Raw genomic sequence first — 27,460 nt, 5'->3', positions numbered from 1 at the left:
CTCACAAATTGGTGGAAGAAGCCCTAAAACGTTATCACATTCCTAAAATAATCACTGATTTAATATTGGATTATTACAAGGATTTTAAAATGAGAACAATAGTAAAGACCACTACCTCAGCTTGGCATAACTTAGAAAGAGGTATTGTTACAAGATGCACCATTTCTGCAACGCTATTCTCATTATCAACGAATCTGTTAATAAAAACGGCAGAAAAGGAATGCCGTGGGCCAGTCACTAGAACTGGGTTGAGGCAGCCGCCAATACGTGGATACATGGATGATATGACCATAACAACAACTTCTTTGTTCAGGGCCAATTGGCTGTTAAAAGGAATAAGTGAACTCCTCGACTGAGCAAGGATGAGTTTCAACGTATCTAAATCTAGATCGCTAGTTTTAAAGAAAGGAAGACCGGACGAAAACTTACGCTTTAAGCTCTCTGGAAAATATATTCCCACGATAAAACAAAATCCAGTTAAGAGTTTAGGAAAGCGTTTTGACACCACTCTAAAGGATTCAGTAGCAGTAAAAAGGACCAAGGAGAATCTAGAAGAGTGGCTTATTAAGGTGGACAAGTCAGGGCTATTGGGCCGTTATAAAACTTGGATTCATCAGCACGTTATTTTACACAGGTTACTCTGGCCTTTAACAAAATATGAATTTACAATCTCCACCGTGGAAACAATAGAGAGGAAAATCACAGCTTGTCTACGCAGGTGGTTAGATTTACCAAGATCCCTCTGCAGTGCAGTGCTATATGGAAGCTCAAATAAATTACAACTTCCATTTAAAAGTGTTCTAGAGGAATATAAGGTTGAAAAAGTGAGGTTCACCATTCAGTATGAGTGCTCCAGAGACTCAAAAGTTGCTGAGGAAGGTAAAGTGGTTTTCACAAGGAAAAAAATGGAATGCTGCTAAGGAATTTAAGGATGCAAAAGAAAGGCTTCAAGAAAAGGCCTTAATAGAAACTGTGGCTATAAGATGTGCGGGCCTTCGGTTCTTACCATCACACGCTCCAAGGAAATAGGAAACCGTACCTGCTGCAAGAGGTTAGGAATAGTGAAGAAGAAAGACATGTGCCAGTCACGGTGGGGCTGAAGCAGTAAGGGACATGGACAAAGTGTGATTCGATGATGAACCGACAAATTAATTGGTCGGAAATCTGGAATGGTGACTCCAGATTAAGATTCTTGATACGGGCAGTGTATGATACTTTACCAAGTCTCGTTAACTTTAATCTCTGAACAAATTCCGAATCACCATTTTGTCACCTTTGCGGAGAGAAAGGCACTCTCAAAACATATACTCAGCGGCTGCAAAACAGCGCTTGCTGAGGGTTGTTATAGATGGCGGCATGACAAAATCCTAAAAGAAATTGTAGCAATAGCTAGATCTACATTACAGGATAACATTTTCAATCCTGATTAGGGATTTATAAAATTTGTGAGAGCAGGCATGAAGCCTATTGGAAAAATAAGCACAAACCCAATAGGGTTATCCCACACAACAGACTTGGAATTAAGAGCTGACATAGACCACAGACTAAAATTCCCAGATCACATTTTTGCAATAAATCTTCGTTCCGACATATTATTCTTCTCAAATAAATTAAAGAAGATAATTCTTTGGGAATTAACCATTCCTTGAGAAGAGAATGCGGAGGAGGCTCATGAACGGAAGAAATTAAGTATGATGAGCTTGTATACAGCTGCAGGAATAATGGTTGGAAGGCAAGCTGTCTACCCATTGAAGTAGGGGCAAGAGGGTTCGCAGCGAAATCTTTGAGTAAAGCTCTCATGGATTTAGGCTCAGGGGAGGGGTACTAAGAAAAGGAAAGCTCTTAAAACCATAACCGATACAGCAGAAAAAACTGCTAATTGGTTATGGCTAAAACATGCTAGTTCTTGGATATCGCGCAGAGGTCCACAAGAATAGGAATAACAAGCACACATAATTTTTTTTTATTTTAATTAGCTATTCATCCTTTTCTTTTTTTTTTGTTTGGCCCAAACGTTTTGGTTGAAAGACCTTTTTTTTTTCTCTCTACTTGTTTATTAGATTTATTGGCTATTACATTGTGTTGTCAAAAAAATAAATTTAAAAAAAATAAAATTAAAAAATAAATAAAAATAAAACTTTTATGTTCGTCCCAACCTATTATTTTCATAAACCTACTCACTCATTTGATCATCCGGAATTTTTTTTTTGTTTTTCATTCCTTCGTCTTGGCCTCAGAGTTTCTTACCATTTCTACATCTTTCGTCCCTTTGCTTTTCACAGCAATTTTGTTTAAATACTTTAGTCATTTTTTTAGTTCACCTTAGAACATTTTCATAGTTAATTTAATTTTTTATTCTACTTGTATTTACTCGTATGTTTACATGTCGTTTTTAATGCTTATTCGCACAGCACATATAATTCTCACTTGTATTTAGTTATTTTATTCTTCAATTAACTTTGTCATTCAGCTTTACTTATTTATTAAATATAAACCTTTTCATTGATTTGTTCATCTGATAATTTTATTTTTTTCTCATTTGTTCACTTTAGTCCCAGAGTTTTTATCATTTCTACCTCTTCGTCACTTTACTTTTTGCAGCGATTTTGTCTAAATACTTTGTAGCGGTCTAGGGTATAGAAGGAAATGCGTGTTCATTTCACGTTCGGGTATCACCATTTTGTAGTCGACTGGTGGATATATTATACATATCCCCCAATCGTACAGAATAGGAGAAATGATTTGAATTGGGAAAGGAAAAATGAATTGCTTTGAGGAAGGAACGAACAATTAAACGAACTAGGATTAATTTCGTGAATAAACAAGTGAAAAAAGTATGAGTATATATGCGAACGTGAATATATGTATGTGTGTGGACGTGCGCGCGTATGTTTGTATATGACAAGTAATATAGCTTGAGATGTGAACGCATGTTTTTTGTGCGAGACTAGAAAAGGCTCCCACAACTTTTAGATGTTTTTGTAGTTTACCCTAGAATATTTTGATAGTTAATTTTATTTATTTTTTATTCTACCTGTATTTCGTCGCATATTTACACTTTGCTTTTTACCCTTATTTGCACAGTATATTTCTCAGTTGTAAATAGTTATTTTATTTTTCAATTGACTTTATTTATAAATTATAATTCATGCGGTAAATTTTCAAAGTTTAGCTTGAAGATTTTTTTTTTTTCTTTAACAAAGAATGATTTGCATATGGTTGTCTGTGCATGTGTGGTTTGTTGTATGCATGTATATATCCACCTCTATTATTATTGGGAAGGATTAGATTTATTTGTAATTAATTCTTCTTCAGTTGTCTTAAGGTTTTTATTTCGTTTTTTTTTTCATTCCTATTATATTATTTGTATACTAAAACACGCGCCATTAGAATTCAGCCAATCCGAGAAGCCAGGAAGATTTTGTGTGGAGTACAGCCACAATTTAAACAGTGTCTGAAAGCACACTTATGGAGAGAGGATTAGAGACCAATCACCTCTGGTTGGGTCATGCGCGGGGAGGAATGTCTGATGTGGAAAGACCCGAAAAATTCCCATGATCTGCGCCAAAATATCACTGACGACACTCTCCAGCGTTCCATTATGGACTGTGTAATTGAACTGTAAATAACATAATCCTGAAGTTATGTAATCAATTTTCCTTGTATATCATCTTGTATAGCATACTACAATGGAGAATTTGTGCCTGTGTCTAAAGCCAATAATTATTAAACTCTTCTTTCCAGAAATAATTCATTTCTGGAAATGATTAAAAAACGACGACCAGAACAATAAACTTAAGGCATGATGCAGAAAGCTAAAAAAAAAAAAAAAAAAAAAAAAAACATGAGATATTATTATTTGTGGGACAAGCCATTTATCCCTTAAGCCAGGAGTTCTTATCCACAAGGGCCTATGGCATAAGGGATAAAGTACTAAGTAAAAGTCCAGTTCCAAGTGACACTCTTCTGGATGCTGATAATTTAATCTTCAATGCAGATGATATTATGGATACAATTATGAATTAATTAGATGTCTACCCATTCGAAACTGATGAAATGAACCAACTTACAATAACACCATCTTCATCTTCCAATTTATCCAGGGTTAGCTCAGCATTGTCTTCATCCACGTTTGTTGTTTCTTCATCTTCTTCGTGAGGGTAAATAGGACTGGAAGAAAAAAATACAAATGCTAAGATTGTTAACATGGAAGCGTTGAACATAAAATAACAAGAAAATAAATTGGCTGTTGTGTTTGCGGTGGTGAGAGATGGTGGATTTCCTCAGATTTGATTATCTGATTTTTCTTTATGGAAATTGTTCCAGACATGGTATGAAGCCACTTGATGTAAGAAGCTAACAAGAACGAAAGATGATTATCGCAAAGACAAGAGATGCCTATTGACCTTAGTATTGAGAGGAAAACAAAGCTATAAGTGGAAGGAAAACAGTCAGCAGGAAGAGAGTTCCACAAGTTTGCAGTTCTTGGAAAGAAACTACTGGAATAGAAAGCTGTGTTAAAATGCGATATAAAAACAGCAAATTGATGAATACCACTAGACCAACAAGTCAAACGGGCTGGAACAAAAGATACAGAATCAGAAAAATTTGTAGAACATATGCTATCATGTCATAATAATATCTATAGAAAAGACTGCGACTAGCAACATCATGTCTGTGGGTGAGTGGTTGCAGAGAAGAAAGGGTGGCACCAACTAAATTAGATATATGTTTCTGCACTTCATTAACAATCCTTAAATCGGACAGAGATCACTCATCCAAATATGAAAACAGTACTCCATACAAGGTCTGATAGTAAATTTGTAGAGATTTGAGAATAGTTTCAGATATGAGAAAGTAATTAGAGCTTTACAGAAAGAGCAATGGATCTAATGTATAAACTCAAAGAAAGATTAGATGAGAAAGAAAAATTTCAGAGTCGATTTTATTAGAGCAAAGCAATTCATGAAAATCTCAGAAAGAAAAAGGATATGCATACGATTGAAAGACACCAACTGAATCTTAACAAGATTAAACAAAACAAGCCATGTTGTATGCCAATCTACAACTGAACCCAGCTCAACTGCTACTATATAGTATATATATACTGCATATTTCAACTGATCTGAGGTAGGTAGACGAGATGCAACACCAGGACAGAGAATGATGGTATCAGCATAAATATCAATTTTCTGAACAATATTCGCTAGAAGATCATTGATATAAAGAAACAGAGTTGGGCCTAGAAGAGAACCTTAAGGAACACCAGCATTGATAGGAAAAGAGAATTACATTACGAGTTCCTATTTACAATGCCTCCCCACAGGACAGAGTTAGACACCAGGCTCGTTTTTTAACATGGAGAAAAGAAACAAAAATTTAAAATCGTCCCAGTCATGAAGGATTTCTCCTCCACTGACATAGAACAAAAAATTGAAGTGTAGCATCTGGAGAACAGATACTACACTTTGAGTAATATATTTTTTTATTCACTCTGAAGGTTTACAAACAAAACTGAAATAAACATAAAAATTAGGCACAAGGCTACTCAAAAATTGGGGAGGGGGTGTCTATTGTCATCCTCGTCCCCGTACCTTTGCTAGTATATGCTGATCATAGCTAAAGTTCTCATTTACCACAATACCTCGAGCACACCGGGGGTCGTCCTATTTAAGATTCCTAAATCATATCATGTGTGTGTGTGTGTGTTTTATAAGCAATAAAATGAATTTGCAAACATAAAATTTTATAAAAAGTACTTTGATCTTGGCCAGAAGACCAAGAATGAGTTACTCATGAGTTTGAATCAGAAAAAGACTTAATATCAAGAACCTTACCAATAATACCAGAACCTGGAAGTTTGTGTAGGAGACCAGAATGTCACACACTGTCAATTCAAAATAATTCTGACCAAATCAAAGTATTTTCTGCATGGAATTACAGTAGAACCCTGGGATACAGTGGTCCTAGGATACGGTTTTTTTTCAGGTTACGATGTGGAATACAATGTTTTTCCGGACCCTGGTTACAGTATCTGCCCCGCTTTATGGTGTTATTTATAATGTTATTTGATTATACGCATGTGTATTATATACTGTACTGTATTTTGTTACTAATTTTTATGCCGTATCCCAGGGTTCTACTGTAAATTGAATTACATTTTATTGTTAACAACATGCCACCACGATTCACTCAACAAACTGGAGAACCAGAGTCAAATATTAATTTTGTTGGAAAAAAAGCTATTGATGAAGAAAATAAATATTGAGAGAGCAAAACGGTTTTTCAGTAAAAGAACTTAATAGCAGAACTTACCGTGCCCATTTGAATTGTTGTTTTTTCAAAGCTTCGTCTGCAAGGCGATCCAACACATAAATGCAATATTCCCCACAGCCTTGTTTTAATTTGGCTGGAGAAAAATTTAAACTATGACCCTTTAATAAAAAAGTAAAATAGAAAAAAAGAAACAGGTTAAATTTAGTTGAATAGGATTTAAAAATAAATAAACAAATTAAAGATGTCATCTAATAAAAATAGACAAGTCCAATGTAAACAAATTCTTCAGGAGCTGTCCCCTTAAGTAATCCAATTTATCAAATTTCCACTACTAACAATTGCTACAATATTGTCCCACTGACTACCATACACATCTTTTTTTTTTACATGAGGATCACCACTTATCAAGGCCCGTAAGCCACTCGGGGATAAGGGTTATTTTGTGTACAATAATCAATGGGATAATATCGTAGTAATAGTTAGTATTGGAGATTTGATAAAGTGTCTTACTTAAGGGGCCGATTAATCAGGAATTTGTTTATGTTGGACTTGAAGACGTCCAAGTTGTAGTCAGGTGGGAAACAGGCAAACGGAAGAGAATTCCACAGGCGTGCACTTCTCAGAAATAAGCTATGTTCATGGAATCTACGTTTTGATTTAGGCACAGATAAAGAGTGGGGTTTTAGCTAGATGGGTGTTTATCATTTGGACTGGCGAGGGGGGACCAAAGATTGGAGCTCGGATGAGCACTTGCCATGGAAGTAACGATAAAACAAAGACAGGCTCGCAACGTCTCTTCTGTGGGAGAGAGGTTGCAGGGAAGAGAAGAGAGCATCCCCCACTAAACTACGAAGTCTATTTTGTACTTTGTCAAGGCAGGATAGGCTGTTTTTTGAAGCTCCAGCCCAGATGTGGCAGCAGTACTCCATCTTTGGACGTACTTGGCTTTTATAGAGATAGAGAATTGCATCAGTAGTGAGATATCTTCTGGAGCGGTAGAAGAATCCTACCATTTTCCCAGTGGCCCGGGCAACAGACTTTATATATATGGTCCATTTCAGATCAGGAGTAAAGGTCAAACTCAGGAGCTTGTCAAAACATGAAGCCTCCCCAAGACGAGAGCTATCCATTTCAATTGATGTTAGATGAGGAACAGAGCATTGATGATGTAAAGTTAGGAGCTTGGTTTTAGATGCATTAAAAGTAACCAGCCATCTCTTCCCCCACTGATCCACGCGCTCAAGATCATAGGAGAGGGAATCAGAGAGAGCTTTGTCATTTACGGCCTTTGATGTGTTGCAGTAGATGGTCGTGTCATCAGCATAGATGTCAACGAATGAATTAAGTATGTGTTTTGGGAGATCATTGATGTAGATAAGGAAGAGAGTTGGGCCCAGGATGGATCCCTGGGGGACTCCAGCATTAATACTCATTCACCCTTATCCTCGAGTGGCCTACACGCCCTGATAAATGGTGACTCCTTAGTAAAACAAATAGACAAATTCATTTAGTCATCTAATAAGAAAAAAAATAAAGTCAATTAACAATCTAATAAAATAGATGCATTTAATGTGGAGGAAATTCGGTTCCCCAAAAAGGGGTATTCTGGATTAGATCCAAAAATTAAAATTGCCTCAGTCTAGAAGTATCTCTTACTAAGTGACTAGTGAAAAGAATTGTAATATCAAAACAGCTACTACACTTAAGTCAATTAGTTATCTAATAAAACAGATCAATTTAATTCATCAATCCCTTATAATCATGAGGGCCAATTCATAATACCCTCTGTTCATACCTCACTTAAAAGTTTAGTTGTTTAGTTGAAAAGAAATATTCTGGTCATTACTATTCTGGTCAATACAAAATTTTCAGATGATAAAATTCATTTGATCGGAGACAAAGTAATTTACGTGAAAAAAGATTTCTGGTATATTTTTTTTCAATTAAGGGTATATACTTTTTAGTTAAGTAAAACAAACAAATTGCTATCACTTTTATTCCACATTATTTATCGCTCCAGCATCGCTACCATCTGAGCTACTGACAGATAGAGATGAAAGGTTAAAAATTAAGCAACTTTAAACTTAAATTAACCATGAATGTTAAATTTTGGCATGCGCAAAAATAACAGCCCAAGTAACAGCTTTATTTGACTTACTCATATGAAAGTTAACTGTTTTTTGCAATTTTGACCTCTTAGCAGTTATTTTTACAAGCTAAAATAAAAATTGTTCCACAAGTCTAAATCCCCTATATATAAAGGTTTAAGTCTGGAAAATAAAAATTCGGAAAGGAGTTTGGTAGAAACTTTTCACACACAAGGCCACATTTAATTTATTTATATATATATATATATATATATATATATATATATATATATATATATATATATATATATATATATTCATTCATGTGTATTTTCTAGAACATTTATATTTTAAATGCTACACAATTCTGCATGATGTGAAAAAATATGCATAAATAAAACTGACCGTAATAGTTAAATGAAACCAATCATTCAATAAGAAACCATAAAAAATAATTAATGAAAAGGAATATGCAAATTAGTTAACCATTATGATTGAGTTTATTAAAAAGTTTGTTTTAATAATTTTTAAATAGAAAAAAATAGACTTTTAATATTAATGTCAAAGTGATAAAATAACTCAACTAAGAACACTGCCTGACGTATAAATTAACTTTGTGTGAAATTTGCAAAAGATAGGTTTTAAAACGGCTAAGCCTATGAGGAATGAATTCACACACATAAAATGACTTTCGTACAATAGTGCAGATATATGGAATTTTTCAACCTTTAAAATTATTTGAGAGAAAACAAGTGAAGCATGCATAGCCCCTCATGAGTGCACAGTGAACAAGGCATAAAAAATAACTAAGTTCAGCATTTGCCCTCACTCCCCCATTTAGCCCCAAAAGTCCCCAAGGGATGTCAAATCCTGGTGAAAATGAACAAACGGTGCAGTTTTAGGCCTTAACTTATTTAAATTTGAGTTTAGCACCATGCAAAACTGCTAAATAGATATACACAGAAAATTTTGGACAAATATGGTAAAATAGTCCCAAAAATGGAGTGTTTTTATTAGCCCTAAAAGAGCCCCTGGGGCACACCCAAAAATTATCACGAAGTATAGACAAACAAAATTATATAGAAATCAGTTAGTTACAACTTTTCAGAAAGTTTTATAAAAATCCAAGGCATCAATTATTTTAATAAGCACAAAAGTGCCAATTTTAGCCATTGTAACCTGAAAGGCATCTCTAGGTGGGATGGAGGATGAAGCAACCAGAGTTTTCCCGAAAAATCTGTTCTGTTACTTTTTTACTCATATCATGTTTAATGTTTGTACAAAATTAAAAAAAATTCCAAGGTGTAGTTATTGAAAAAAGTGCGGATAGACAAACGGATGAACAGACAACGGGGAGACCAAAAAACTTTTAGTCTAAAGTTCTATGTTTATGTTAGTCTTAATGTTATTGTGGCGATCATCAGTTATTTACCATGAAAACAGTATTTTATCTCACGGCTCCCCAGAAGTGTTGATCAAACACAACTTCCTTTAAAAAACAACCAAATCGATTTAGATAATGGATCTAGTTTTTGGCCCAGATTAATTTTTTACTAAACTATTTATGTTATCAAAAATATTCTGTGGTATTCATCTTTGACCAAGAAAAAAAAGAAGGCGTTTGCTATTTACAAAACTGCTGTATTTTTATGAAGTTTGGATGACTCCATTATATTATTTATCCCCCCCCCCCCGCTTTTCAGTTATTAATATTTTTTATATATTTATATTATTATTTATTTATTTAATATCTTTATATTTATTATAGGTTCATTTAAAAATATATATATATATTTGCATTTTTTTATAATATCTATGACACACATGTATTATTTAGATATGTTATACATTTTATACTAAAGTTCTTTTATAGTTTTGGAGTTGCTCTCAACCTACTTTGATTCATTTGATATTACTTAAAAGCATCAGGATGGCAGGTCATTGCCTTATTGTCTAAACATTTTATCTTGATCACCACATTGTTTAATCATTATTTATTACTAAAGAAGAAACTGGGGATATAAAATCTAATAATGTTGAAGTAATGCAAACTATTCTCAGAAACTTGGACATAATCCTACATTTATATACTAGGTTGGTGCAAAAATAATGTCGTTTTTTTACATGAAGTTGAACATGAAAAAACAACATTATTTTTGCACCAACCTAATATATATAAATAATATACATAAATTCAACATCATCACTTAGTAATAAAGTTGACATTAGATTTTAAGATGAGCACAGAATGAAGTAGGCGCTAGTGTGATTATGTGACACCACGTGGCCCCACTGACAAGTCGCTGACCCCAAACAGTGTGTGCCATGGCTTTCTCTTTCATCTTCAAGTTCTGGCCGTGTTGTAGTCTTGTTCACACTGGTGACTGTCAATAAGGAGCACACTGATCCACGAGTATTAAAACAAACACAGGAAAAACACAGACAGTGACGCTTCAGATATGTCAGTTGAACTATGGGTGTGCGTGTCCTCATCAACTCTCTACGCGCTCAGGCCAACATCTACGTCCTGTCGAGACTGGGTGTGTCTATTCTCGTCAGTTCATCTTGCCATCTTCTTCGAGAACCTCCGAGCAACCAACTGCCTTTGCTCATATCCAAAATCCAGCTGCTCACCTCAGAGTTCTAGCCTTAACTGTCCGACTGACCAATCAAATTCTATTGTTCCCCTGACTCACAGTAACCCTCCCCACAAATGCCTACTGGCTCATTGTTCTTTATCAGTCACTTGGTCACTTGCCACACCCTAAATTAAGGTCTCTCCTTATTTCTCTTTGTCTGCTGTTAAGAACAAATTCCTATCCAATGTCCATTGATAAGTTATTTTATTACTCACTAAATCTACTTCCTTTTCTTTTGTCATCCTTTGTTCTTTTCCTACCTCTCCAGCACCCAACAACCTCAGTCAAACATAGTGTCACAATTGCAGGAGTAAAGAGTGGATGTAGTACGTTCAGGTAACTTCTGCCATTACTAATCAGCAGAATGTAACCTCTATCAATCAAGGAAAGAATCTATCAGGGATGTGTGATGCTGTGTGATGATGTATGGAAGTGAAACCTGACTAGTGAGGGTTGAGGATATGTGTTGCATGAGGAGAAATGATGTAGGAACCATATAAAAGATGTGTAATATGAGGCTTAAATACAGGCTTGCTTCTGGTGATCTTAGAGGAAGATTAAATCTGGACAGTATAGAGAGAGGTGTACAGAACAGGAGACTTTGATGGTTTGGCCACATTGAAAGAATGGATGATAGTCCTTTAATTAATAGATTTAAAACAATTAAGCTGATTTTTTTTTGTTGATGCTATTGTTTAGGCAGGTAATATTACTAAACAAGTGATAATTTAATCTACTATGTTGGATATATACAAAGAATGTCACAAAGTGAGGGTTGAAAACATGTGTTGCATGGAAAGATATGATATGATAAATGTGTAATACGAGTCTTAAAAAGATTTAGATCTGATGATCTTAGAGGAAAATTAAATCTGAACAGTGTAGGAAGATGTGTGCAGAACAGGAGACTTTGATGGTATAGCCACTTTGGAAGAATAGATAAGAGTTCTTGGGTTAGTAGATGTAGAACAGTTGAGATTGTGGGTTCAGTTCACAGGCAAAGGAAAATATGAGAGAAAGTGACAAAATGGAATTGAGAAAAAGAACGATAAGTAAAGCCCTGGACAGAGATAGGTTCATTTGCAAGTCAGTTTTTTAAAGCCGTCCAATGCATGTCAGCATGTAAAATGGATGTTAATCCAAATAATAATAATATTATTATTGTGATGATGATGATGACATTTTACGGTTTCAATCAGAATCACTGCTACAAAAGATATAAACTTCATACATTGACCTTCATGAAAATTAATCACAAATAATCTTTGTAGTGATTTGAGTTAAATAGACAATCTCATTGATTTATTAATCATAAAAAAAAAAGACTTACCATTTCTCGAATAACTTCCAAAATACTGGATATTGTAGCATTTGGGTCATCTTTCTATTTCAAAGATAAACAAATAAAAGAGTTTACTTCAATAATTTACAGACTGGTCATATAATGAAATGCAAAGAACTCTCAACATATTTGTTTTTTTTTTTTGAAAATCATATCAACTTATGAAACTTAAACAATTTCTACAAACGACAAAAACACTTTGTAATAAGATGCAGACATTTTCATCAAATTGTGGGCTCTCTCTATCGTGCTAGAAAGTTACCTATGCCTGAAAGTATCCTGTACCTCTATAAGGCCACCATTTGCCCATGTATGGAGTGTTGTTGCCACATTTTGGCTTGTGCATCTGCTACTAGTCTCTCACTCCTGGACAGGGTTCAATAGAGAGTCGCCAACCTGATAGGTTCTGAACTGTCATCTAGGCTTCAACCTTTAGCCCACTGATGAAATGTTGCATCCCTCCGCCTGTTTTACAAGTATTTTAATAGTGAATGTTCCAACGAACTACAAGCACTTGTACCTCCTCGACGTAAATACCCCTGTCAAACCCGACAAGCAGCAAAGTCCCACCCCTACACAGTAGAGATCCCTAGATGTAAGAAAGCTTTCTACTCTAATAGTTTCTTCCCCAGAACTGCTAGACTCTGGAATTCCCTTCAGAGTTCCTGCTTCCCCAACTGTACTGACATGCAGAAGTTCAGGTGTAATGTTAACAGACATCTTGCTGCTAAACTTCCTACATAGTATCCCTGCAACTTATGTCCCTAATAGTAGCCCTCTACATAAAAGTGGCAGTGTGCCTTGTTTGGGGTGAAAATGTAATTAAAAAATTTAAAAAAAAAATGCAAAATGATCAATTTGTAAATCACTGATTTGGGTATTTTCCATCAAGAGAGTTCAGGGGTATTTTTGGTAAAAAAGAAACATTCTATTTGATGGTAGTTTCTGGTTTTGAATTCAGAAATTGACAAGCGATGTTTATCAGAAAACAATTCCTTATTATTTTCATACACTTAGAGTTTATCAAAATTTTTAACTTCACTAATTTGAATAAGTTATTACCATGATGTTTAATATATTTAAACTTTTGTTACATTTCTATTGATAAAAAAACTATTAGACTATTTAAGAATAAAGTATTAAAAATATTTTCAATATAAACTATTTAAAAAGTATTCTCAAACAAAAAACTTTAAATTATAAAAAATAGTAAATAAACTATTAAAAAATATTTTCAAACAAAAAGAAAACAATGATAAAAAGTTTTACTTGATTATTTGTTAAAAAACATTCTAATTATGAAAGATAGTTTTATTTTATTATTTATAATATAAAGAAAAATACAAATTAGTAGAGACTGTTATGATTCCGTCAGCCACATGTACATGTGGTGTAATAGTTAATGGCATTGGTCAGCAATCAGTTAAAAGTGACAATCTTCTGGAGGTTGAAGATACACTCCTTATCACTAGGTAGAATAACTTAATATGAACACTTGTACAGGGTTAAGGATGATAGAAAAATAACAATCTACAGCTATAGATTAAATAAAAGCTTCAGTTTAAAATTCTATATAGGTTTCAGAGTTTAATATTCCCAACTTTGAAAAAGATGACCCTGAAGAAGGTTGGAGGCTGCATCAGCTGAAAAGTTGTAAAAATAACAAGGGGAGTGACAGTGGCCAAGTGGTTAAAAACAGACTGAAAGCTTGGGGGTGATATGTTCAAATCCAGTTTCTTTCACAGAAACACTTTCATCAAATCAACACTTGACCTTGTGTCTAATCTCTTGGAGAAGGAGTAAATAAAATAACAAACAAGATGAAAATAATTATAGTCTTTCAATTTTTCCATATTCATTTCAGGAAGGATATTATGGCATCAACTTTTTAAACAAATTCTTTATATTGTTGGTTCGTTTGGCTTTTATGGCATATCAATCCTTTATCGAATTCACTTATTTAAGATACAAAATCTCTGACTTCATGACCTAAATATATTTAGTTGTTAACAATGTACATTTATGTATCACTGGATACAAATTAATATAATACCCAGAAAAGATTTCATATCACTCATAGGTTCTTTGACTCAGGTCAAAGTAGATCTGGGTGTAATGGCAACTAAGGAGTACTCTACACTCCCAAATTGGGGATTCAATACATTGGTTGGTTGTTTTTTACAGCATATCAACCGTTTTCAGGTTATTTAATGCCGAATCCAATGATTTTGAAAAAAAATTTTTAATAGAATATATATATTTTTTTTTTCAAATCGATTTCTATTTAACCGATAGTTGGGACCCTAACAGGTACTACCACTATGGGTCAGAATGGACCTGGGATCAATGGCAATTAAGGGGTGGCTCCATACTCCCCAAAGCTTGCAAGCTAGGGCCTCACCATCGGATATAGTTTAAGGTCATATCCAGGACCTATTCAGTACAAGATGTAGGTTCAGATCTTACACAATTAGAAGGTTGGTCAAGGAGATTGATAAATAAATGGGTTCGAGATTGGACAGTTGAGTTATGACAAGTCATATCAAATCTTGGTTCATATTTGTAGGCACACATCGAACTAAATTACATTGGTCAAGTGATTGTGACAAACAACCAGTCTTTCTCATAAAATACTATTTAAAAAGAATTGGGTTTTGGTTCTGAAAAGAAGAATTTCAAAAAAGTGATTGTGCTCCAAATTTGGCAATATGGCTGAGGATTGCGATCACCTTTACGATGATGTAATTGAAGGCACGAATAGAAAAAAAAAAGAAAAGACATTTTCAAAGCAGCTAGAGTTTAAAGCTCTCACAATTTTTTTTTACATTTAAACTTCCAATTTTTGATTATCTTTTTTGACAGGCGGCATCCTTAAATTCTAATTTTCAGGATGTTATGTTTTTGTAAAGATAATTTTTTGAACACCAAGTTTTAGCAATAGTTATAATAACATTTTTTTTCTTTTAAATGAAGGGAATCGTGAAAGTAATTTAACATTTGAGAAAGAAAGTGAGTAAACCAGCCATTTGCTCTCTTCTCTTTTGGTAAGAATTCTTGCAAATGATGTTTGAAGAAAGTTATCCATTTTTTTTTAATTCATTTTAATTGATTACTGTTAATATTCATAAAATTATTGTGTATATATATATATATATATATATATATATATATATATGCATGCATAGAAAATGGGACTTTAAAATTACAAATGTATAACACCAAACATTAACTTATTATGAGCTGTTTAAAAAATATTATGCAAATTAGGCACTCAAATAATTGTCCTTGAATCATTTGTTAACACTATACATAGATTATTTCAAAATATTATGCTGGTTTAAATATTGGTTTAAATAATCTTAACTCATTTTAAATGGTAATATAGGAGTGATAAATCATAAATTAAAAAGAGCAACTTTTGCATTTATTCATTTAAATAAATACAAGTGATCAATTAGTTTAAGAGTTGTGAGGAGAGAAACTTTGTGTTAAACTCTAACGTGTCCAGAAGATGCAACATACACTTGTGTAAGGTGTGTAATTAAAACATTGTTTTTTAATATTACAATTGTTTAATATGAATACAGTGTCTGTTTCATCTTTCTATTGAAATGAGCAATGACAGCAAGCATTCAGGACTACAACTGTTTATGTAACCAAAAAAACCCCAACAAATATGACATCTCGTATGGTCTATTAAGTTGATTAAAACAAACAGTAGTCTGTTACAATTTCTTGATTGCCTGTTACAATTTCTTGACTGCCTGCTACAACGGCATGACTGCCCGTTACAATTTCATACTTGTCTGTTATATTTTCATACTTGTCCACTATAATTTCATACTTACTTCCTGTGGAATATTAAACTGTTTACCAGACATCTGGATTAGCCAAGCGGCTAAAGATGTAAACATATAAAACTGCTCCCCTGGATTGGTAGGTAGTGCAAAGTAATGTCTAAAATTTACAAAAAGGAAAATAAAGTGTTAATTAAAAGTGTAAAGTACACTTGACTTCCATTTTAAAAAGTCAAATTGTTAAAAAAAAAAAAAAAAAACCCAAACAAACACTAGTTTTAAACAAACAAAGAAAAAAAAAAATCAACATTAGATTAAAAAGGCTTGCATATGTAACAGACCAGGGTATAAATATACTGGCTTGCCACAAGAAAATAATGAAACGAATGGAATTGAAGGAAACAAAGAAAAATTGATGGATAAGATAAACGTGTCGTTTATTTACTGTTGAAAGAATGAACGTTTTAGTTATAACATGTGTTCATGTCCGCGCGTGTGTAACCAATGCTCGTTGCGGGACTGGTGTTGTAGAAAGAAAAGGAAATGTGTGTTCATCTCAAGTTCGGGTCACTATCGTTTGTTCGCGCGTGGGAAGAGAAAGGAGTAACGTAGTGAAAATGAGAATGATAGTCCAGCGTGTAGTCAAAGAAGAGGATAGAGAGTTGATATCAGTTAGCAGTCAGCTACGCGAAGGTGTTCTCAGGGACCAGTAGTAGATAGAGAGAGAAAGCGTGTAGGTACTGTCTGTTGGCCTTTTGTCCCACATAGTAGTAAAGGGCGTGGCGCACCTGGTCGGTCCGTAGACCGACCAGCTCAAAAGCTGGGCCTAAAAGAAAGAAACCGGTTATTGCTCTTTGTTTTATACTTGTTTCCGGTGGTCTTTGTGCACATGTGGATTTCCTTTGAAAGCGGAAGTGACGTCGTCCATGCGTGCGTGTATGTGAGTACATGTGTGTACGTTAATGTGAGTGTATGTACGCGAACGTGAATATATGTATGTGTGTGGACGTGTGCGCGTATGTATGTGACAAGCAATATAGCTTGAAATGTGAATGTGTGTTTTTGTGTGAGACTTGAAAAGCTTTGCACACATAATATTTATTTTTACAAAAGAAAAAATATGAGCATGATGTTAGAAAAACAAACTATTTGAACTCATGTTAGTTGTGAATTCTTACAAATACACATTCCCTCTCATTTTTATAAGTTTTTTTCTCTCCAAAGAGTTGCAAAAGCACTGCAATCAATTTTCACCTTTATACATTTGAAGTATCAAAATCCGTTTTATAAATAAATTTTTACATACTAAAAAAAAAAAGAAAAAAGTGACCTGCCAAGTCATATATCGAGCTAGAGTTAGATTGTTTGAATCAGGAGAAATGAGTTTGCAAAGCCAGTTAAATTTTTAAAGATTAAAAAGACTAAAGTAGTTTCATTCTTTCTCTCTTATTAATTTTTATGCCAGTGACATTCATCCTTGATGGGCTGAATCAGCTTTCTTTCAAGGAGGACGTTTTTAGGGAACATCAAATTCATGTGACCTCGGTCACCTGTATTCTCTATTAAGGTATGAATTAAACAGTATTAGTAATTGTGGTGATATTCTCTACTGTTTCTAATGGAATACTTTAATATTCTGTTTTATAGTTTGATTATTTTATGTTTAACTGTTAATAAATAGATAGAGGAACTGCCTAGAATGGGGATAGAGATCACACAACATACAATGAAAGAAAGTGAGAGTAAAAAAAAAAGAAAGTGAGAGTAAAAAAAGAAAGTGAGAGTAAAAAAAAGAAAGTGAGAGTAAAAAAAAGAAAGTGAGAGTAAAAAAAAGAAAGTGAGAGAAAAAAAAGAAAGTGAGAGTAAAAAAAAAAAGTGAGAGTAAAAAAAAAAGTGAGAGTAAAAAAAGAAAGTGAGAGTAAAAAAAAGAAAGTGAGAGTAAAAAAAAATGAAAGTGAGAGTAAAAAAATGAAAGTGAGAGTAAAAAAAAATGAAAGTGAGAGTAAAAAAAGAAAGTGAGAGTAAAAAAAGAAAGTGAGAGAAAAAAAAGAAAGTGAGAGAAAAAAAGAAAGTGAGAGAAAAAAAAAAGAAAGTGAGAGTAAAAAAAGAAAGCGAGAGAAAAAAAAAGTGAGAGTAAAAAAAGTGATAGTAAAAAAAAAGAAAGTGAGAGTAAAAAAAAGAAAGTGAGAGTAAAAAAAAGAAAGTGAGAGAAAAAAAAAGTGAGAGTAAAAAAAAGAAAGTGAGAGTAAAAAAAAGTGAGAGTAAAAAAAAAGAAAGTGAGAGTAAAAAAAAAGAAAGTGAGAGTAAAAAAAAAGAAAGTGAGAGTAAAAAAAAAGAAAGTGAGAGTAAAAAAAAAGAAAGTGAGAGTAAAAAAAAAGAAAGTGAGAGAAAAAAAAAAAAAAGTGAGAGTAAAAAAAAAAAAAGTGAGAGTAAAAAAAAAAGAAAGTGAGAGAAAAAAAAAAAAAGTGGGAGTAAAAAAAAAGAAAGCGAGAGAAAAAAAAAGTGAGAGTAAAAAAAAGTGATAGTAAAAAAAAAGAAAGTGAGAGTAAAAAAAAAGAAAGTGAGAGTAAAAAAAAAGAAAGTGAGAGAAAAAAAAAAAAGTGAGAGTAAAAAAAAAAAAAGTGAGAGTAAAAAAAAGAAAGTGAGAGTAAAAAAAAGTGAGAGTAAAAAAAAGAAAGTGAGAGTAAAAAAAAAGAAAGTGAGAGTAAAAAAAAAGAAAGTGAGAGTAAAAAAAAAGAAAGTGAGAGTAAAAAAAAGAAAGTGAGAGTAAAAAAAAAGAAAGTGAGAGAAAAAAAAAGAAAGTGAGAGTAAAAAAAAAAAAGTGAGAGTAAAAAAAAAGAAAGTGAGAGTAAAAAAAAAGAAAGTGAGAGTAAAAAAAAGAAAGTGAGAGTAAAAAAAAAAAAGTGAGAGTAAAAAAAAAAAAAGTGAGAGTAAAAAAAAGAAAGTGAGAGTAAAAAAAAGAAAGTGAGAGTAAAAAAAAAAAAAGTGAGAAAAAAAGTGAGAGTAAAAAAAGTGAGAGTAAAAAAAAAAAAAGAAACAGAGTAAAAAACAAAAAAGAAACTGAGAGTAAAAAACAAAAAAGAAACTGAGAGTAAAAAAAAAAAGAAACTGAGAGTAAAAAACAAAAAAGAAACTGAGAGTAAAAAACAAAAAAGAAACTGAGAGTAAAAAAAAAAAGAAACTGAGAGTAAAAAACAAAAAAGAAACTGAGAGTAAAAAACAAAAAAGAAACTGAGAGTAAAAAACAAAAAAGAAACTGAGAGTAAAAAACAAAAAAGAAACTGAGAGTAAAAAACAAAAAAGAAACTGAGAGTAATAGACAGAAACTTAGAGATAAGTAACTTTGTGAATAAATTTCAAATTATGGAAATTAAATGTACTTTTTTTCAAACATCTCAATCCCAATACCAAGGAAGATTTTAATACATACTTTTTGTAATTAAAATTTTTAGGAAGAAGCCTAACAGAAAAAAAAAAAAACGTTGATTAATTTTAGTATAATAAAAGATTCATGTAGTTATTTGATTTTAATACATGTTCAATTATTTGGTACTGGTACAGTTTGTGACCCACGCTAGAATCGACTTTTTGTTTGCATCTTCTAGCTGTTTACCGAAACAGCTGGAAAAAACATGAAAATAATCTGAGATAAGATTTCCCAACCTGGTCCCTCCCCATATGTGGAGATGGTAGCACAAAACGCACCTTCCTTTTTTTCTAAACAATTCCAATCAATTTCAAGACAGTCTTACTCTAGCAGTAGTGAAGACTTCTGGCCTTCATTCAGTTGTGTTCCTTCGGATGAATCTTGCAAAATGGAGTGGGTTTTGCTGTGCATCACACAGGTGCTGATTATGGTAGTACGGGTTTAATACCTTTTGCTATCATCGTATAAGGGGCGTTCCAAAAATAATGACTCCTATTTTTATTGCATTGTGATGATGATTGAACTTATGCATTCATAACCTGAAAGTTTCATCTCTCTGTTGCAAGTATTGATGTGTGAGACTTTAAGAAAGTAACCTTTGTCATGGACATGTATCTGAAGCAGAAATGTTCATTAAAGTTGAGAATGGTGGTGACTATGTAGAAAAGTTAATTCTGGAGCACAATAGGATGTTCATTTTAATGGTACCACTCCCACTTCTGTAACTCTTCAACTTTTTGAGTTGAAAATATAAAAATAGGAGGTTTTACTTTTGGAATGCCTCTCATACATTTCCAGCGATAAAATTATTCTATCATTAGCGAAATATTTTTCAAATAATAAAAAATTATTCGTAATGCTGTAGTCGTACATCCTTTCCTACTCCCCCTCCAAATAAAAAAAGAAAAAGAAGTACTTTTCTATGTTCTTACATGTAAACAACCTAAAAACGTAGGCAATATGGAAAATAAACAAAACATTTTAGACTCTAGTATGGAAATCACTTCCCCATATAAATTTAACATAAAATGAGCACCCACATCCGGGCCACCAAGCAGTAATGATCACCCATTTTGAGATTAGGTAGCACTTTTTTTAAGACAGTTCTTTAAAAGCTATCTGGCCCAGAAGTAGGTGATCAACTTATGTTCAAGTTACATGCAAAAGTGATCCCCACTGTCAAGTTTAAAATATTGTTTTTTTATTTTTTACTATCTACCTTTCCAGTCTGTTTATGATTGACTAAAAAAAAAAAAGTATCATCTTATTCTATTTTTTAGGTGAATTAGAACCAGGTGCAGAGTGCCAATAATAATTACTGGTACTCTCACTATTGAAATGAAAATTAAAATGAAAATCAATATATTAAAAAAAAAAAAAAAAGGTTAAGTAACTTGAAAATAGAATAAAAAATCTGACCTTGAAAAAGGTTTCATGTTCATTTGCATCATAAATTTTTTTTCGTATTTCAACAATTTCAGCTTTTCCAGAAGTTCTTCCATAATGATGAATGGCAAATATGCCATACCAGGACCTTCATCTTCCCCTTCTTCTGTTCGTCTCCGATCTTCAGCCATTTACAAATTGAAAGATCTTTAATCTTTCTGGGTGTGTTCAAATAATAAAGGACCAATTGAACCATACAACTAAAAAAAAAAAAAATAATCAAAGATTAGAATTCATGAAAACACTTATACTCAAATCCAAATAAATTATTTTCATCGGTTTCACACGTGTTGTTCTTATTTACTTGCCTCCCCACAAGGGAAGATTTAGATACAAGTCAGCTTTTAATGTGTAGAAAATCCAGCTCCACCAAAAAGAGACACCCTGTATTGAAACAAAAACAAACATTCACTCAATCTAGAAGGACTTCTTCAGTGACTGAAAACCGAAAAGACTAAGTGCAGCATCAAAACAGATACTACACTTTACACATATTGTTACATAATTCCCTTATCTCAGAGCACAAATTTCATTCAAGGGCGATAACTCAATTTATACTTATGTCCTTGTGAGTTGTCAAAGCTATTTTCCTTCAATCAATGAAACGAAGGCAAGAATCCATAAAACGATGATGACTTTTGCATTCGTTCATTTTGATAAATGTTGAAAAGTTATTGATTTAAGTGATCAATAAAAAATTTTGACCCATAAAAAATTCCAATTGGTAGGAGCACCTCGTGCGATTAGCAATAAACTAACCTTTTCTTAAAGTTAGGAGAGTAAAAAAACGTTGTCAAGAAACAAATATACAACAAATAACTGCTAACATAATAAACTAACCTTTTCTTAAAGTTAGGAGAGTAGACCGCTTAAAAAAACGTTGTCAAGAAACAAATATACAACAAATAACTGCTAACATAATAAACTAACCTTTTCTTAAAGTTAGGAGAGTAGACCTCTTAAAAAAACGTTGTCAAGAAACAAATATACAACAAATAACTGCTAACATAATAAACTAACCTTTTCTTAAAGTTAGGAGAGTAGACCTCTTAAAAAAACGTTGTCAAGAAACAAATATACAACAAATAACTGCTAACATAATAAACTAACCTTTTCTTAAAGTTAGGAGAGTAGACCTCTTAAAAAAACGTTGTCAAGAAACAAATATACAACAAATAACTGCTAACATAATAAACTAACCTTTTCTTAAAGTTAGGAGAGTAGACCTCTTAAAAAAACGTTGTCAAGAAACAAATATACAACAAATAACTGCTAACATAATAAACTAACCTTTTCTTAAAGTTAGGAGAGTAGACCTCTTAAAAAAACGTTGTCAAGAAACAAATATACAACAAATAACTGCTAACATAATAAACTAACCTTTTCTTAAAGTTAGGAGAGTAGACCTCTTAAAAAAACGTTGTCAAGAAACAAATATACAACAAATAACTGCTAACATAATAAACTAACCTTTTCTTAAAGTTAGGAGAGTAGACCTCTTAAAATCGTTATAAGTCTAACAACAACCTGATTAGAAGCAAAGTCACCATCTCAAAAAATGACCCATGATCTATAAAAAAATACTGTTAGAAACTAAATATATGTTACAGTGACATGGGCTGACATATTTGGTGGGTATACAACAGCATTTTGTATAATTTTTTAGTTTGGACTCATTTTCCCAAACTTAATGCATTCAACAGCGAGCTAGCCACCATTTGTCTTTTTTCAAATATACCAATAAATACAGCATGTTTTTTCGAACCGAATAAACATTTTACATTAAATAAAAACACTAAAACTGATCCAGTTAGGTAGAAAAGTAACTTATCTTGCCTTTGTTAACACTTATTTGTTGTATATTTGTTTCTTGACAACGTTTTCGAATCTATGTGTATAGTAAAACAAACCTTATTTATACTAATCTCCCTCTCCTCAAAGAAAGATATGTGATTCTACTTTTCTTAGGTGATTACATGTAAACAACCTAAAAAAAAAACCCAAAAAAACTTAGTGGTAAAAACAAACAATTTTAAAATTTAGAATGGCAGGATCAGTTTCAAATATAAATTTAACATAAAATGATCACTCATTTCCTGACCATCAGGCAGTAATGATAACTTACTTTCTAATTGGGTACCGTTTTAAAGATATCTAGCCAAATTTGGTACTTATGCACTTATGATACCGTGCTATTTTTTAAATAGTATTTTCAAGTTAAATTGAAGTTTCACGATTTCTTTTTATTAAATTGTTAGGTGAACATAAAGGACAGAATACAAAACATCCCCCCCTTCTCATTTTAAGAATGGCTTTCTAAATAACTGTTTTAGCACAGTAATAAAAGAGCATAAATACTCTAACTTTTTGTTTAAAGAGAGATAAATTTTATTTGTGCTTTTTGGGAGGAGGGATACCTCAAAAAGATTGATAACAATATTGAACTTATGCACATTAGTAAGTGCATATTGGACCATTCCAAGTTTGTAATGAATTTTGGCTAAGAGCAAAATGTAGCATCTTCTAATCCTACACTTCATCTACTCTGCCCTCGGTCAATGAAAAAAATCCTTCTAGCCTGAGGCAATTTTAATTTTTATACCAATTCACAATTTCCTTTGGAACTCGGTTTTCCCTATATTAACAGTCGACATCATGTCCTTGTGTGGAACCAAGTAAATAAGGTAACAGTTATGAAGAGTTATCGCCCCCTCTTTACCTAGCTTTTTTTCTTGACTTATTTATGAAGATGGCGACTATACTTTTTCAGATAAGTTTTCATTTCGATGTTTCACATGTATGATGAGTCATATATGTGAGATGCAATAAATAAGTATTCAATCCAGTACTTGTATGGAATGGGCACCCAGAGGATTTCAGTTCATATGGAGTCAGTTCTGGAAATGACTGAAGCAGTTTACAATTTAAAAGTTGCGAAAAAAAAAAAAAATATATATATATATATATAAGGCAAACGACACTAAGCATACACAGGGGTTAGGGTTGAAAAAATAGCCCCCCCCCAACAAAAGAAAAGAAAAAACAAACTTGAACAAATGTCCTTAAAACAAAACAAAGTGGCTTTCAAATTGTAAACTGCATCAGAAATTTTTGTAACTTGACTCCATACAACGTTTTAAAACTTAAATCCGTTCGGTGCCCATTATTTACAACTACTTTTAACGTCAGCATTTCTACAGTTTTTGAACCAAACCAAATAAACTTTTGCTGAATAAAAACTAAAATTTAGTTTAGGGTTAGTAAATATGTGCTTGTGCAGTTTACAGACTGTTATTTTTTAGATAGAATTTTCGGTACTTGTACAATTTTTAATCAAAACATTAAAAAAATGAAAATATTGAAAAAAAAAAAAAGGTTATACTGTACGTAACCTTTATGGAATGAAGTTCTCCGAAAAAAAAAAAAAATCATTTAATTTCATCAAGTAGTTTTTTTTTTATTATAGCACCCCTCCCCCCCCCCAAAAAAAAAACAATTTATTATGATACCGAGCAAAAGGTTAGATTTTTAGGAAGAAAAGCTGGTACTAGTGCACTTATTGATCCGTGCTGAAATAATAACGCTATTATTTAGAAAGCCATTCTTAACATGGAGAAAGAAGGGTGTTTTGTACCTATTCTGTTCTGTACTTAAACCTTACAATTTAATAAAGACATATCATAAAACTTTAATGAAACTTGAAAATACTATTTAAAAAATAGCGCGGATCAGTAAGTGCACTAGCTAGCACCGCAAGTATTAAAGATGGGAAGGCAGTGTCGGCGCTTTAAACTGAGTTATCTCCCCGTGGCGTGTTAAAAAAATTCAAAGATGGCCGACTTCAACGCGCTGTCATAAAAACGTGCTTTTCCGCTGTAAATAAAAAACAAACAAAACTACCCGATCAAATTAAGTGAAATATTTTTTCCGCGATCTCAGTCCAAAACGGATACGTACAATATAACCTTTTTTTTTTTTCCCCCGACATTTTCATTTTTTTAATGTCTTGATTAAACTGCACAAGTTCCGAATTTTCAAGTTAGGTAAAAATAGAGAATACTTAATAAGTCCACCCTCATGTTAAGAATGGCTTTCTAAGAAATAATGCTATTATTTCAGCACGGTTTGTAAATTGCACGAGTTCAAAACAAACATGAGAAAGTTTAAATATAAAACTAAAATGTTATTTATATTTAAGATTTACGAATTGTGGTTTTAATATTTAGTTTTCAAACGCAGAAAAGTTTTCAAACAAAAACAACAATTTACAAAGATGCAAAGTTACGCCCATGGGTAAGTAAAAATGAGGAATATGCTGTCAGTAGGTAATTTTCACATTGATAATTATATTCTTAACGTGAATCAAAGTAAATAATATTTTATAACTCACGCTGAAACAATTATCTTTTGCTAGCAACAAAACAACTCCAAAGCTTCGTCCATGACATGTGCAGAAGAGACGATACGCATGCGCAATAACCGACGAATGTTTATCCGCTGCCATGGCGACGTTCCACTAGTTGTTATCTCCCTTAGACTTTGAATCTTTCGGCCAAATCGACGTGTAGTATCTTTTCTGGGCGGTCTCAAGAAAGACGTTGTTCTAGGAATTACCCCCTACTTTAGAATGGGATAATTTATTGTTGATCGCCTGCGGTGTCCTCACTGGGGAATGCCGGCAGAGCCCGATTATGGCAAATTTTGCACCCGTCCAGAACTGGATTCCCTATTTAAGTCGTTCATTTCTCTTAGACTTCAGGCTTTCAGCCGGATAAAAATACAGTATCTGTTCTGATCGGTCTGTTTTGTGAAAGTATCGTTTATTTATTGAAATCTATCCACACAAGGCACGAAGCCACTTTATGTGAGAAACAAAAAATACGAAATGAGATGATCATTAAATGCTGTTATTCTTCCCTATAAGCTGATTTCGTGTCTAACTTTTCAAAGCACGCGGCAGGAGTAGTTGTTGTAGTATTAATAATAATAATAATAATAATAATAATAATAATAATAAGAAGAAGAATTTTAAAAATAAAATAAAAACGTGCTTATGTAGTTTAGCAAAGATATTAAAAAAAACAAGATAAAGAAGAATCTGTGTCGAAAATTGTGGGAACGCAGACTTACCTCTTAAACGGCCTCGGTGTGCGCTTTGTTGATGCAGCGTCATGATGCTGAAAAAGGTTAAAGATGGTGCCTGCAGCCTTATATAACAATGCAGTCTCGCAGAATCTTGTGTGCTATCGCGCACATATGCAAATTTGGAGGACTCTGTCTTTTATAAAAACAGGCCACTGGAGCAGATGGGGACAGATATGAAAACGACTCTACAGAAAGTACAGACAGACGATGCTGCTGCAGTGAGCTGAGGTTTTGTGTACTCTTTTTTCTTTGAAACAACAAACTATTTCAGCGTACATTTTTTACCATGGGCAGATTTGACCTGAAGCTGATACCATAGTTTGACAGGTCCCCGGCTGGTCCTTCGGTGGTTGAATGGCTGAAGAAGGCCAAGCGCATTTGCTGATTGTGCAAAATTAAGGATCCAGCTATGGTCATCCCATTAAAAGCTTACTAAGGGGCCTTATGCCGTGTACCAGCAGCTCGGGGATAAGATGACAATGGAGCAGATAAAACAAATGTTGTACGGAGCATTCGGTGTGGACCCTTTGTTGCCTGGAGGCAATTCTCTGAACCTCGGCTTGGGTCAGGGAAGCTTGCTGTTCTCTTTGGTGGTGCAAGCGACCGAATATTGGCATGCGCCTTTTTGTCTGGGCTCCCGGATGATGCCAGTCGGCTGTTGCGGACATCGTCAAAGCTCAGCATGGGTTGGAGGAGTTGTAGCTTGAGCCCGAAACATCCTAAAGGACGATGTGGAGCTGGTCTCGGTAGCGGTTGACGCACTGGAATCGCCTACAGAGAGCCCACGGTGCTACAAATGTGGCGGCCCCAACCACTTCACCAGAGACTGCAGAAGTGGTGTGAAGCACACCCCAGATTATGAAGCATGGAAACGAGGACGCTGTCACCGATGCGACAAGTCAGGCCACGTAGCACAGAATTGTCCTGGAAATGGGGAAGGGAAAGAAGCCATGGTGCCAGCACCCTCCCCAAAGCAACACGGTGCTTTCTATAATGACAGTGCGAGTTGATGGGTGTAGGCAGCGCTGGTTGACCCAAACCCTCATACACAAGAAATGTTGCACTGCATGGACGAAACAGAAGGTCCTAGTATTAACCATTGGCAGAGGCTCACTGGTGTGTTGTGGGATGAGCATTGTCATATAAGCGTTGGCGATGACCCCTTGGTAGCTGTAAAGGCGTTGGTGGTCAACAGGGAGCTTCTTGGATACAACCTTCTCCTTGGAATGGACACTATTACACAGCTGGGTGGAATCACCATGGACGGCGCCGGTGATGTGAGGTTTTCCCAACGTGAGGAA

At 33.6% G+C, this 27,460-nt stretch overlaps 1 protein-coding gene across 1 annotated transcript in view; it reads right to left on the bottom strand.

The window, feature by feature from the left end:
- The window catches only part of LOC145292071 (intraflagellar transport protein 57 homolog), a 40,127-nt gene extending 14,587 nt beyond the window's left edge, over positions 1-25,540 (bottom strand). The window contains exons 1-6 of the mRNA XM_080138126.1: positions 25,405-25,540; positions 20,988-21,214; positions 16,193-16,301; positions 12,333-12,386; positions 6,316-6,434; positions 4,071-4,170 (exon numbers count right to left, since the gene is read on the bottom strand). Of these exons, the coding sequence (XP_079994252.1) occupies positions 4,071-4,170; positions 6,316-6,434; positions 12,333-12,386; positions 16,193-16,301; positions 20,988-21,145 (540 nt within the window). The 5' untranslated portion in view covers positions 21,146-21,214; positions 25,405-25,540. The remainder of the gene's footprint in view (positions 1-4,070; positions 4,171-6,315; positions 6,435-12,332; positions 12,387-16,192; positions 16,302-20,987; positions 21,215-25,404) is intronic.
- Between the last annotated feature and the right edge of the window lie 1,920 nt (positions 25,541-27,460).

Source organism: Euprymna scolopes, chromosome 13 (genome assembly GCF_053919585.1).
Source record: "Euprymna scolopes isolate OS-2025 chromosome 13, ASM5391958v1, whole genome shotgun sequence".
NCBI lineage: Eukaryota > Metazoa > Mollusca > Cephalopoda > Sepiida > Sepiolidae > Euprymna > Euprymna scolopes.
The sequence above is the reverse complement of the archived record's forward strand: the minus strand, read 5'-3'. Positions and strand labels throughout refer to the sequence as shown.